Here is a 14765-nt window from a genome sequence, read left to right as displayed (position 1 = left end):
TTTGTAAACTTAATTATTCAATCTAAAAATATTAATCGCTATTAAGTGCTTAGTATTTGAAGTTCAAGATAAGATATTTACTCATATGCTTAATTTAGTTGATTATTATGAATTTCAAATTAAGAATAATTTTCTTTTGTTCATTCAATTTAGCACCTAGGATATAAATTATTCTTAATTTAAAATAATTTTTAATTTGATTAATTAATCTATCAAAGTGGAAGCGCTATGGAAAGGACAATCTCAATATATAAGAAAAGTAGCAGCTTTATTGGGAAACAGATAATGTGCAAACTTAAAACCTAGTGTGACTTATATCCTCAATGGAGGTGTTGTAACCTATGGTTTTGAGGAAGTGGCCTTCGTAGCCTTGTGGTTTGTTCTTGCGTACATGTTTTGAAGGATGGCAGGAAGGAGAGGCTGGCGATCTTCTCCTTGCTTCGGTAGGGGTAGTGATGGTAGGAAGGCTTTTAGGACAGGGAACTATTGGAAGGTATTGGAAGGCAAGAGTTTTGGGGCATGTGAACAAGTATTCCAGGACGTCCAAGCTGTTGGGTTCGACCATTTAGCGACAAAAACTTCATTTGAGGAGATCGAGTTGCTTTCTTTGGATGATGACCAGTTATGCAGGTTTGCTATGGAGTCCGTTTGGAACTTTTCTTCTGTTCATAATTTATTGGACTGCTTTGTCTACGATAATACGTCAGTTTGCATCGTTCAACATACTTCGATATCATGTGTGGATGCTATGAATCAATCAATGTCAGATTGTATTATTGATTCTGGTGTCATTTGCGTGAATCTCTTGGATGATAGATTGGATTCCTGTAGGGTTAATTCCACCATTGTTTCAATTCAAGAGCCCCTTGTTATAGAAATTTGTACATCAACTGTTTGTTATAATCCTTCTAAGACTAATTCTCTTAACCAAGGAGCAATTGGTTCAAATTTTCTTCCTCTTTCAAGCAAACAAAATTCTCCTAAGCAGTTTAGGGATTTTAGTTACTGAAGCCCAAGCCATTTTTCTTGGAGGAAGCCCTCTAATACTCCTTTAGACAAGATCTTCAAAAAGGAGGTTCTTGATGAGGATGGAATTTCCTTGACCCTTAACTTTGATAAAGTTCATGAAAATATTTCTAAATCGGAATGTGCTCTAGTTGGGAAACTTGATGGCAAGCAAATATCTTTTGCTTGACTCCATGGTGAACTATCAAAGCGTTGGTCTCATGTCGGGGAGTTTCAAGTGATCACTATTTCTTATATTTATTTTATTTATATTTTTCAAAGCCCTGATGCTTATGATACCATCCTCAGGGGCGATCCTTGGATTGTGGACGGAAGGATTATTAGCCTTGATCGGTGGTCGTGTTTCTTTATATTGAGGATATAAAGGGGTTTGTCACACCAATTTGGGTCCAGTTTCCTCGATTTCCTCTAATGTATTGGGATCCTTCCAATATTGTTTGCATTGCTGCTATGATTGGTGAACCTCTTTAGATGGATGGACAATCTTCATCTTGGGCTCAAAGTTATTTTGCTCGAGTATGTGTTCGCATTGATTTAAGATAGAAACTCTCCATATGTTTTTGGATTAAAGTCCTTAATGGAAGGTTTTTTCAAAGTTGAGTATGAGTGCCTCTATCATCTTTATTTCCATTGTGGAATTATTGTACATAAAGTGGAGTTTTTCCATTGCAAGGTTAAGTTGTAGCCTAAGAGCCATGTTGACAGTACTCTTCAATCCACAATTATGGATATGCAGAATCCAACTAGTCCTCTGCATACTTAGCTATCCCATCCTCTACCTTCCCAACCTTCATTCGAGGACAAATCGAGAACTTGGAACATTATATATCGAAGGAAAAAGCCTAAGAAAAAAGTCCATCTTTCTGCAAATCCTTCTAAAGGACATGAAATGAGATGCAACTTTCCTATATTAGCTTCTTCTATCCTAAAGCATATTGTTTCCACTGTTCTAAAATCTTAGCAACAAAATATCTCTAACAATAACCTGAATCTCTCCAAGCATATACATAGTGTGTCTCATGTTCACCTTAAAAAATAACTAAAGTAGGTTGGGCTTGTCACCATTTCCCTAAGAAAGAGGAAGAATGCAACTCATTAGACCTTGGGTGCAAATTTGGGCCCCTCAAATGACCACTGTTGAGTTCTTCTTGGGTCTTTTGTACTGGTTGTTGCACTCAATTGATAACTCTCTGGGCCCTTTCCAAAGTGATATTTTATTTTTCTTATTGGTGCCATCTACAATACCTTGGGGGATCTTTCATGTTCAAATGAGGGATTTTCTTTCTTTGCTCTTTCTATTTTGGTTATTCATTTCAAAATTTTTCTTTGTCTGCCAACCCTTGAAAGTTTGTGAAGTTTGTTAAAGCTTATAGAATTAGTCCCAAGGCTAACCACCGGGGGGGGGGGGAATTATTTATTTTAAAAACTCCTTCAAACAAAAAGAAAAATCCCCTTTTTAAAGCTTTTTCAACATGTAAAAATAGACAATTTTATCCCTCGATGTGGAAGAAATGTAATTTCATAATAATAAAAAATAAAGATTTTTCAACCACATAATTAATATAAGAAAATGCAAAAAATAAAGTGTGAAAAATTAAACCAATAACAAACACACCGGAGATTTATAGTAGTTCAGAAACCTGACATTTTGCATTAAAGTCTTTAGTGATTCTCCATAGCCCCCACAGCTAGGTGAATAAACCGTTATAAAATCCTTTTTTTAAAGATTTTTCAACATATGAAAGTAAATAATTTTATCTCTCAATATGGAAACAAAGTAATTTCATAATAATAAAAAAATATTGATTTTCAACCAGAGAATTTCCTTAAAAAATAAATGTGGAAAATAAAGTGTAGAAAATAAAACCAAGAATAAGCACACTAGGGATTTATAGTGGTTCGATCATCCTGACCTACGTCCATTCCATAGAACCTCCCATTCCAGGTATTTCACTGAACTCTTTAGTGACTCTTTTTTAGCCCCTACAGCTAGGCAAAGAATCCCTTACAAAATCTTTTCACTAACCCGGTGCAGCAGATGACCATACTCTTTGCACAAGTAGAGAACCTTAACTCCTTTTCACCCTCCTGGTGAGACATAGAACTTGGACTCCTTTTCACCCTCCTAATCAGGAAAAAGAACCTTGAGTCACTTTCACCTTCCCCTATGTGATGGAGTAACCAGGTCCTTTGACACTAAAGTGATCTTCTTCTCTTCCCAAAAATTTCCTCAAGAAAACCTTGAATATGATGGTACTAAGATGCAAGCTTATCAGAGAAACCTTGTGAAACCCCATCCATACTCCCTTGATCCCCATAAGGATCTTCTCCCTCTCAAACTCCACCCTTTCCTCTCTCCCGTTCAAGGCTCTCTCTCCAAGTTTTCTCCAAAAGAATGGGTGTTGCAAATCTAGATTCAAGGAATATAATTTTGATGATAATAAACATTATTGGCATTCCTATTTCTCTACTATTGTTACTACTGCATATTTGTTTTGGTTTCCCTATCTACTAATTTTTTAGGTCCACAAGGTTAATTTTAATTCAAGCTAGCTCAGGATTGGGTAGATTAGGACTAAGTCAGTTTGTAAATTTAATTCCAGTGATTTTTACTCTTTCTTGTGTCAAATGTAATAAGTTGGATCCTAATGCTAAGTAACCTTGCACACACACACACACTTAGGGGGAGAAATTCTATAAGTTTAAGAAATTTTTTATTTTGATCATATAATACGTGATGATCTAAAATTATCCTGGATTATTAGTTAAAAAATAGAAACCCTAATTAGGGCATTTGTGTTAAGCCTAGATTAAGTAAATCATCCTAGACGATATTCACATCATCCTGGATGATAGGCTCACATAAAAAATACTTATCTGCCAAACTCTTTTTGGTATGATATTATTTTTAGAAATTATACAAGATGATCACATATCATCCTTGATGATTTATTACAATCATGCCTAAATTAGTCAGGTGATTAAGGAAAGTAATTAAGATTAGATTGATCGATCATTTTATTCTGGATGATCATAGGATCATCCTGGATGATCATAGGATCATCCTGGATGATCATAGGATCATCCTGGATGATCAGTTAGAAAGCCTTAATCTTCTCTTAGATCTGCTAGTCATCCCGAACTATCTGCTAGATGATCAATTATAATTTTTCATCATCTAGATATTTATGTTGGATGACCAGAATTGTGTGCTAGATGATTATTACTTATTTTGAACTAATTATAGAGGATCATTAATTATAATTATTCATCATCTAGATGTTCTCTATTGGATGATCAGAACTATATGCTGGATGATATGTATGATCTTGAACTAATTATACAGGATGATATCCTCATTGTCCTGGATGATCAAAATAAATAATGCGTTCTAATCATCCTGCACACCCAAATCATCCATCTGGAAGGGTTGAAATACACTGATCATATAGGGACAATCCTTGATAATAAGTTGTAAATTAGGAAAATTTTTAAGCACTTCTTTATAAGATCTCTTGAATATTATTAAGAGTATCTTTTGCTACTTTCCTGACCTGAGAAAGCTTAGAGAAGGAGAGAGAGAGAGCTTGGGAGGACGAGAGAGAATCTTCTGAGGGGAAGTTTGTGAAGTGTTCACAAAGCTTGCTCCAAGCAAGGATTCGAGTCTTCTTCACCATTCATCATCCTTAGCTTCTTGGTGGCTCTAGGAAGGTCTTCATCAACAATCAATTAAGTTTATGTTCTAACTTAGTTTTCATAACTATGCTTTTATATCATTTGTGTTTTTTGATTCTATAATATTATTGTATTAGCATTTATTTCTCCTAACATATATTAAAAATATTGATTTTATTATTTGTGTGTACTAATATTTCAGGGAAATCATACTCCAGACTACTAAAGACCTCAAGTCAGATTAGATTAAGGTTTATTTTTTTTGGAGTATATACTTTTCTTGAGTCTGAGAGAGTGTGATTGTAATTGAGTTACCGTACACACACACACACTAGAGGAGTGTACAAATTTATAACTTTTTAAAACTAAACATACTATATTATTTTATATTGTACGGGATGATTTGACTTAAGCATACCTCCAAAAAGAAGTTAATCAAACCATGCCAGGAAAATTTTCCAAGTCCTGTTTGTATTGTATACAGTTAGCTTCATACGTACGCCTTCTAGAGTAGACAATAGATACTTATAAGTTCATCCCGAGAAACTCCTAATTTTTTCTAAACTGTTCATACTGTATGATCATAGGTTCGTACAAATGATGTCTAGAGTACGAAATGAATGCATATCTTTTTGTCCGGATGAACAGGTAAATTTTTGAACTATTTGTATTATATAATCATAGTATCGTAAAAATGACTTCCAGAGTGCAAAATGGTTGAGGCCATTTTCATACCAAATGAAACATGGTTTCATTAAAATAATTCGTACTGTATAATATGGATTCCATACAATACGTTATTTAGAGTATGAAATCTTTTTGTATTGAAACATATCAGATGAATCTATTCAATTTTGAACTAATCGTATTATACGATATAAGTTCATACCTAGGTCAATCATAGTACAAAATCAATTCATACTGGATCGTACGAGGAAATTTTTAACTATTTGTACATATGATCGTCGATCATACTATACGATCGGGGATGGTCAAATTGAAAAATTTTAGTTTTTTGGATATTTTTTTCATATCTTTATATATAAGGTCTTATAAACTCACTGTGGATGAAATCCTTCTTTTTTTTTTTTTGAGAGTAAGTGTGAGAGTTATTTGGGAGAGTGTTTGAGAGAGAGTCCTTACAAGTTGAGAGTGTGAATGATTTACAAGGTTACTCAATGGTGAGAATCTCTTTGTATTTATGGCAAATCTCTTCCTTACTTCTTTGAAGATGCTCTAGAGAAGATCTTTGAAGAAGATCTGATTATCTACCAATACTTAGAGAGCGTGAAATGATGACGGTACTCTACTAACACTTGAAGAGTGTGAAAGGATAATGGTACTCTATCGACACTTGGAGGGTGTGAAAAGATGACGGTACTCTACCGACACTTGGAGGGTATGAAAGGATGATGGTACTCTACCATATTAGGGGTTGGTGAAAGAGAGGGTAATTTTAAAGGATTCTCCACCTTACTGTAGGAGCAAAAAGAGAGTCACTTTGGTAATAATGCAATACCTAAAGAGGGAGACTTTAGCGAGTGGAGGTAGTTCTAGTTGTACCGAACCACTATAAATTTTCCATTTCTTATTTTACGATATTTTTACTTTTTTATGTATTTAAATTTTTGTGATTAAAAATTTTTAAATTGATAAAAAAATTTCTTTGTACACAATAAAAAATTAGAAACTATTTTATATAAAAATTTCTAAGATATTTTTTAAAATAATGAATTCACCCCCTCTTGGTTAGCATTGGGATAACTGCATTAGGTCTAGCAAGCTATACAGACTTTTAGTGGTATCATAGCCTTCTTTCAAAAATTAAGATTTATACAAGTTTTTGAAAATGATCATGGCTACGTTTAAAAACCATAACACACCTGAAGGGTATTCAATCACTAGACCCCCATTATTTGATAATATCTCTTTCAATTTTTGAAAAACATGAATGCCAACTTTTCTTTAATTGCTTGACTATCGCATGTGGATTTTAGTACAGGAAGGATGCACTAGGCCAACTAGACTTATCGATGGCATTAAAAACATTATTTGCTGACTAGAATTTAAAAGAACAAGACTTAGCTCAGTTATTTTTTTTTTTTGAGAAATGCATTTTGCAATTGATAGAAAGAAAGATAATTACAAACTAAGGAAAAGGCTCACATTCCTTCTTCAACAAAAAACAAAGAGAAGGAGGAATCTTAGCAAAGAAAGAGCTATCAAAGTAAAAGTTGGTATCCAAAGCTAAAGTAGCACACAAATCAGCTACCTTATTACAATTTCTATGAACATGATTATGAATTAGCTTATTGAAATCGGTCAAGAAAAGAAAGTCCTCCTCCATCCGATTGTAACCTTCCCAATTGGTCTTGTTCAAAGAATTTTCAATGAATTTGATAACATTGATGTTATCACCTTCAATTATTACTCCTTTACATTCAAGCATCCATGGTTGAATTAGTCTTCTAAGAGTCATAATAGCAACCATCTCAAGATGAGCAATATCCCAATGCGTTCTCTTTTCTCCAAAAACAATCAACAATCTTCCTTTATAGTCTCTAAAACAGCTAAATATTTAACTAGTTTTTTCTGTGTACTTACATCTGAAGAATATATGCCTGTTTCAACCTGTAATAGTGGAAAAGAAATTTGGAATAGACTTTGTATCACATATGAAGGGACTAATGAAATGAATTAATCTAGATTAAATATATTATTATATGATTATGACTTATTTTGCATGAAACCAAATGAATTAATTACTGACATGTATACACGTTTCATTCAAATAGTCACCTTTTTGCATGCTTCAGATAGGGAACTAATGAATGCCGAGAAAGTGAATAAAATACTTCATTATTTGTCTACTACTTATGATAAAAAAACTGTTATTATAGAGTCTAAAAATTTAACTATTTATTCTATTGATAATCTTTTTGGATCCCTAATTTCTTATAAGTAATGAGTGACTCAAAGACAAATTGATATAGGTGAGAAGCAAAAGGAGAAGAACATAGCATTGAAAGTAGATGAATTAGAGAGTGATTAGTTTCATCTTGAGGATGAAGATGATAATGCCTTGATGACAAGGTAATTCGGGAGCTTTCTTAAAAGGAAGCAAAGGAGACATTATCAGTGAAATAAAGATAAGTTCCATAAAAATGTTAAGGCTTCTAATAATATTATTTATTATAAATGCAGGTAGACACATTAAATTTAAATGCTCAAATCTTAAAGCCAATCCTAGCAAGGAAAAGGTGGAGGAGAAAACAAATGTGAGGAAGGGCAATAAGAGATTATATAGAGCTTTTTGGGTGGACTCAACTTCGGATTCCTTAGAAACTGAAGCAGAAGAAGAAGTCACCAACCTGTGTTCGATTGCCGACAAGCATGATCAGTTAGATCAAGAAGAGGTATGTGACTTAACTTATGAAGAGTTTTTTAATATTTCTGAGAAAATACAAAATGTATATAGAAAACTCAAAAAGATGCATGCTAGGTTGAACTTAGCTTTTCTAAAATTACAAAAAGATGATGGAATCCTTAGAAAAGATCATGAACATATTGATAACAACCACATGAAATTATTAGATGAGATTGATAAATTCAATAACTAACACAAACTATTGAAATCATCCTATACTAAACTTGAAAAAGATTTTAAAACATATAGATGAATATAATAATAGAAAGCACTATTTAATAGTTGACAATAATGTGTTGTAAAATGCAAACTCATTTTTTAAAGCACAATTAAAAGCATATGAGAAAAATAGGATTCCACCCGCTCTTAAAAAATTTTTTAGTCCTCATAAAAAATCAAAAATTTTAAAACCTAAGAAAAGACAATTTTACTCACATAGATTGAAAAACTTTTTACTAGAATTAAATATTTTTCTTGTAGAATGATTGGACATATATCTCACACTTGCACTATTTACAGTAAATCATATATAGTGTAGAGACCTAAGATGCATAAAAAAATCATATCATAGATGCGTCTAGATTAATTTTTCCAAGAGAAGAACCCAAACTTATTTGGGTTCCCAAGACTAAAGTTTGATCATTTTATAGAAATGCTCTCATACAAGACATCGTGAGAGCATTTGGTACCTGGACAGTAGATGTTCAAAGTATATGACTTGACAAACTCTATAATTCATATCACTGGAAGTCAGGAATGGAGGCATGGTTACACTAGAAGACAATACTACTAGGAAAGTGATAGGCAAAGGTATGATTGGAAACTTAAATAATTTTTTCATTGAGAATGTTTTACTTGTAGAAGGCTTATAGCATAATCTACTGAGTATTAGTCACATGTGTGAAAAGTGGTATAGTATAAAATTTTTTCCCACTAGCTGTATAATCAACCAAAATGGAGTTAATATTTTGAATGAAATTAGGGTAAATAATGTGTATATATTTGATTTGAATTATATTAAATCTGCCAATACTTTTTATCTAAAAATAATTTCTGATGAATCATGGTTATGGTATAGGATACTTTATCATGCTAGCATGAAGAATCTTAAGAAAATTATCCAAAAAGAACTTATTAGAGGAATGCCAAAACTAGACTTTACTAAGATTCACCTATGTGATGGATGTCAACTAGAAAAAAAGGCGAAGTTCCTCCTTTCATCCCATTAAGGATCTTGAAACTAGCAAACAATTGAAACTTATTCATATGGATCTTTTTGGATCGGTTAACAATATAAGTCTAGGGGGTAAGGTATTTGGATTCATGATTGTTGATGATTTTTTAAGATTTACTTGGGTTAAATTTATTTCATAAGAGTGAATTATTTAAGGAATTTAGAAAATTTTTAACTTGGATTTAGAGAAAACTAGGATGCAAGATTTTATCGATTCAAAATGATCATGGAGGAGAGTTTGAAATTAAAAAATAGAATATTAATTGAAGCCGCTAGAGCCATATTGACAGAATATTTATGTCTAAAATATTTTTGAGCTGAAGCGGTTAGTACAGCTTATTATGTTATGAATATGGTGAATATTAGATCCAAATTGAATAAGACATCCTATAAACTTCTTAAGAGGAGAATACCAAATTTGTCATTTTTACATGTTTTTATATATAAGGTGTTCATTCATAATAATGGTAAAACTCTTTTAGGAAAATTTGATCCAAAATCTAATGAAGGAATTTTTCTTGGATACTCTAGTATTGGAAAATCTTATAGAGTTTTTAACAAGGAGACCATACATGTTATATTTGATGAATTTGGAATTTTAGAAGAGCCAAGGTTAGAAGAGGATCATATTGAAAATAACTCCCAAAGAATTGAAAAGATGAATTTATAAGAAAATGTGGAAAAAGAAAATCGTTTGCCAAGAGAATATAAATTTTCTAAGAATTATCCTGAGGAATTGATTTTAAGTGAACCCAGTGAGGGTGTTAGGATTAGGCATGGACTTAGCAAAGAGGTGAATCATTCTTTCTTTATATCAATGATTGAAAATATAAATATAAATCAAGCATTTTCAGATGAATTTTAGATTTTGGCCATGCAAGAAGAGTTAAATCAATTTGAAAGAAATGATATTTGGAAATTGATTGAAAGGCTAAAGAATCAAAGCGTTGTTGGAACTATGTGTGTATTCAAAAATAAAATGAATGATTTAGGAGTTGTGATAAAAAATAAGGCATGATTGGTGACTAATGGGTATAATCAAATAGAAGAAATTGATTTTGAAGAAACTTTTTCCCTTGTAGTAAGACTTGAAGTAATTAGTGTTTTTTTAGCCTTTGCCTACTTTAAAGGATTTAAATTATATCAAACGGATGTAAAGAGTGTCTTTTTGAATGGGGTGATATAAGAGGATGCTTTTGTTGAGCAACCTCCAGGTTTTAAAAATTTTAAATTTCCTAATCATGTGTTTAATTTAAAAAAGACATTATATGGACTGAAATAGGCACTTAGGGCTTAGTATGAGAGCTTAAGCACTTACCCATTAGAGATCTTTTGTGAAAGGAAGTGTGGACACCACTCTTCTTTTGAAGAAAATAAGAGATGTCATACTCATTATTCAAATATATATATTCATGATATCATATTTGGATCTACAAATAATAATTTTTGTGATGATTTTCAAAAATAATGAGTAGTGAATTTAGATGAGATATAATGAGGACCATTCTACTATTAGTTCTTATGTTCAGAACTAATGAGTAGAAATTACCAAGGAGGAGTTAGGCAACTTTATTTGTTTGAGAACCCAAGGCATTCGAGCCCATATTTTAACTTCTGGGGCCGATTTTGATAGGAGTGAAATCAATAAAACTCTTAGAGGTGTATCCCAACTATGTCATTTTTCTAGAATTTACACTTTACATCAAAATGCTTAGGCCATCCAACATGTTTTGAGATCTTCTATTATCCCTAAAGCTGGTGATCGGATAAATATGACTCCAATTTTGTCCACAGACACGTATTTAATTATGAATGAGAAAATCTTTGATGAAGTCTAACTCATCATAGATTATATTTATAACCTTTTTGAAATTAAGCTTCCACATCATAAGAGGATGAAGCGGCTTTTGGATATTTAATTACCTACATTCTACATAAGAAGTATAACCTGATTCATCCTGATGCTTCCACAGAACTTCCTTTCTACTTTACTGATGCCACTTTTCGGGCACTTTGTGGGAGAGATTAGAGTTTAGAGAGTGATGATTCTAAGGATGAAGGGGGAGCTCTTGCCCTAGCACCTGCACTAGGACCTGACCAAAACTACTCCAACGATTTGATTGATTGGATACTCATTTTGATTAATGTTTTTATCAAATTGAAACTCATCTTAACTAGCAAGATGCTCACTACAATGAAGATATGGGGTGGGTTCATGGATAGTTTGACTTAATGAACATGAATATAGCTATAATTAGTAGTTATTTTTCAATGTTCAATCAACCACCTCCTCCAGACTAGGGCCCTTCAGATTTTTAGATGTACGTCTATCATGTTATTGCTTCTGAGTTTTTGTATTTGCTATTGTGATGTTTCTACTTTAGTTTAGTGTTTTCATGTGTTGAGATGATGTAGACTTGATGATATGATGTGAGTTGTCATGATGATATAATTTAGAAATATATGTTTATATGTGATCTTTATAATGAATAGAATATTGGAATGCTTCATTCATGTGCATTGACTTTTAATTTTTGAAATGTTTATGATTTTAAAGAGAAAAACCTTTTGAAATTTATCATTGAAATGGATTATAAAATACTTTGCCCTAAAAATTAATTTCTTTACAAAATTTAATCTTTCAAAAAGTTAAATTAAAATTATAATTGGATTTAGATAAAGAATCAATTTCATGTTCCTATAGACAAATATATCTAAGCTATAATTATTACAAGATTGATGTCTTCTTATTTTTTATTTTTTTCAATATATTTATTTTTATTATTAGTGAAATTTGATTTTAGATAATTGATATTGGAAAGACTTAAAAAGTAAAAAATTAAAAATAAAATGCACAATGTGTGCAAAAATAGAGAAGAAGTGCAATGGTTCCCAAAGTAAAAAAAATAAAAAAAGATACAAAATCAACCAAAATAGAAAAAGAAACACGAAGTGTGCCACAAATATTTGAAAAGATGCGCAATGTCGCCAATTAAAATATTTTCTATTGTGTTCTTTCCTTTACCATTTAATCTCTAATCCAAATCTATCTAATTAATAATTATATCTATTACTGAATTTGAAATTAACTAATTTTTATTTCATTATTTTTGTAATAATCATTTTTTATTTAATTTGTCTAGAATGAACAATGAACCTAGTTGAGGCCATTTTTGTACTGAACAAAACATGGTTTTATTAAAATAGTTCATGTTGTACGATATAGATTTCCTATAATACATTATTTAGAGTACGAAATTATTTTGTACTGAATCGTATTGGATGAATCTATTTAATTTTGAATTGATCGTATTGTATGATATAAGTTCATACATAGGTCAATTAGAGTACACAATCGATTCATACTGGTTCGTACAAGCAAATTTTGAACTGTTCGTACGTACGATCATGGATTGTTAAATTGAAAAATTTTAATTTTCTGGACAGTTTTTCATGTCTTTCATATATAAGATCGACTGTGGGAGAAATCATTCTTCATTTTTTCTTTGAGAGCAAGTGTGAGAGTTATTTGGGAGAATGTTTGAGAGAGAGAGAGTTCTTGCAAGTTGAGAGTGCGAAGGGTTCACAAGATTACTCAAATGTGAGGATCTCTGTGTATAGGGCAAATCTCTTCCTTACTTCTTTGAAGATGCTTGAGAAAAGTTCTTTGAAGAAGATCTAGTTCCCTACCGACACTTATAGAGTGTGAAAGGATGACAATACTCTGTCAATACCTGGAGAGTGTTAAAGGATGACAGTACTTTACTAACACTTAGATGGTATGAAAGAACGATGGTATTTTTCCAACACTTGGATGGTATTAAAGGATAACGTTACTCTTCCGCACTAGGAATTGGTTGAAGAGAGAATAATTATAAAGGATTCTTTGACTTGCTGTGGGAGCAAATGAGAGTCACATTGGTAATAGTGCAATACTTAAAAAGGGAGTCTTTAGGGAGTGGATGAAGGTCTAGTTGGACCAAACCACTATAAATTTATGTGTCTAATTTTACTACATTTTTACTTTTCTATGTATTTAAATTTTTTGGTTGAAAATTTTTAAATTAATAATTTTTTTGTTCCTAGATATGCCATTTTGGCTGAGTGATATCACTACTACTCAAATTTTTTAAACTATGACCTTTATATTTCTTCTTTGGATTAACTTCAGTGTTATCGGGCAAGATGTCATGGGGTTTACTACTAATTTTTTTTATAAATTATCCTAATTAATTTTTAAAGTTCTTAGTTAAAGTAGCTTGAACTTATAGTTAGTTTCCTGTTTGAATTACTAACTCCTCTAAAGGTGACTTTTTATGTCTGAATTGATTATTCTGATTAAAACCTAAAGGTTAAGAAGGTTTAGGGTTTACTACCGGTTGTCGATGATTATTTTAATTTCCTCCAAGATTTGATTGACTTGCATCCTCTTATTATTTTCACTATTAATATTATTCTAGCTAAAATTAGGGTTATTCCTCTAACCTATATTAATATTAAACTAAGATTATTTTATCTTCCAATCACATTCTCAATCCCTTATGTACTATTCTCACAAATAGTATTTAAATAATGCTCATCCAAATACATAAATTGAATAGATCCTAAATTAATTCCAAGATTATCCAACTTCATAGATATGCATGCTATCTGAGCTATCAAAATTGATAAAGTATCCGACTCATAGACACTTAATGTTCTCTTAGGATTCACCCTATCAAAAGACTACTAAAAATTATTTGTCGCCATCTCCTCTATGAAGGAATAAGCCTCTTCAAAAGGATTTAACATCAAGAACCTCCAGTTGTAACATCAATAGTTAACCTATGTGATCCTACATCCCCATTATAAAAGTTCTTTATTACAAACCAATCAAGCAAAGCATAATGAGGGTACTTTTTAAGCATTTCCTTAAAATTTTCCCAACTCTCATAAATTGACACTCCAACAAACTGGAAAAAAGATGTTATATCATTCCTAAGCTTGACAAACTTAGAAGGTGAGAAATACTTAATTATGATTTTATGTGTCAACTCATTCAAAGTGATTATAGAGTCTAAGGGAAAATTATTGAACCACATCTTAACTTTGCCCTTGATAATAAAAATAAATGTCTAATATCATCATCAGTGATGCCATTATACTTAAATGTTGCACATATTTCTAAGAAGTTAGTTATGTAGGTTAGGATCCTCAGCAGGACTTTCTCTAAATTGAAATTTTTTAATCATTTAAATAATAAAGGTTTCAGCTCAAAGTGAATTGCTTGGATAAAATGTCGGTTGATACTCTAATGAATTTCATTTACTATAGGATTGACATACTCCCTAAGAGCTTTAAGATGGTCTTGATCTATATTTGGTTAAGCTATTCCTAATGATTTTTTCTTCTAATTTTTGTTAG

At 31.7% G+C, this 14765-nt stretch overlaps 1 protein-coding gene and 1 non-coding gene across 3 annotated transcripts; both read left to right on the top strand.

Annotated features, from left to right (window-relative positions):
- Window positions 1-286: 286 nt before the first annotated feature.
- LOC114580691 lies at window positions 287-5038 on the top strand. 2 transcript variants are annotated; one of them, XM_028699051.1, is made up of 2 exons: window positions 287-630; window positions 4904-5038. In XM_028699051.1, exons 1-2 carry the CDS (start codon window positions 404-406, stop codon window positions 4944-4946), a joined length of 270 nt encoding a protein of 89 aa, XP_028554884.1. In that variant the 5' UTR covers window positions 287-403; the 3' UTR covers window positions 4947-5038. The 2 variants fall into 2 exon arrangements, with proteins under 2 accessions (XP_028554884.1, XP_028554883.1); XM_028699050.1 differs by lacking the exon at window positions 4904-5038 and adding an exon at window positions 1315-1643.
- Window positions 5039-14241: 9203 nt separating this feature from the next.
- Window positions 14242-14347, top strand: LOC114581086. The gene has a single exon (XR_003702891.1). It is a non-coding gene; the product is annotated as a small nucleolar RNA R71 (small nucleolar RNA).
- Window positions 14348-14765: the final 418 nt, after the last annotated feature.

The sequence above is a fragment of the Dendrobium catenatum genome, unplaced genomic scaffold, assembly GCF_001605985.2.
Source record: "Dendrobium catenatum unplaced genomic scaffold, ASM160598v2 fragScaff_scaffold_133, whole genome shotgun sequence".
Classification (NCBI taxonomy): domain Eukaryota; kingdom Viridiplantae; phylum Streptophyta; class Magnoliopsida; order Asparagales; family Orchidaceae; genus Dendrobium; species Dendrobium catenatum.
Note: the sequence above shows the minus strand (reverse complement) of the source record. Positions and strands in the feature narration are given on the sequence as shown.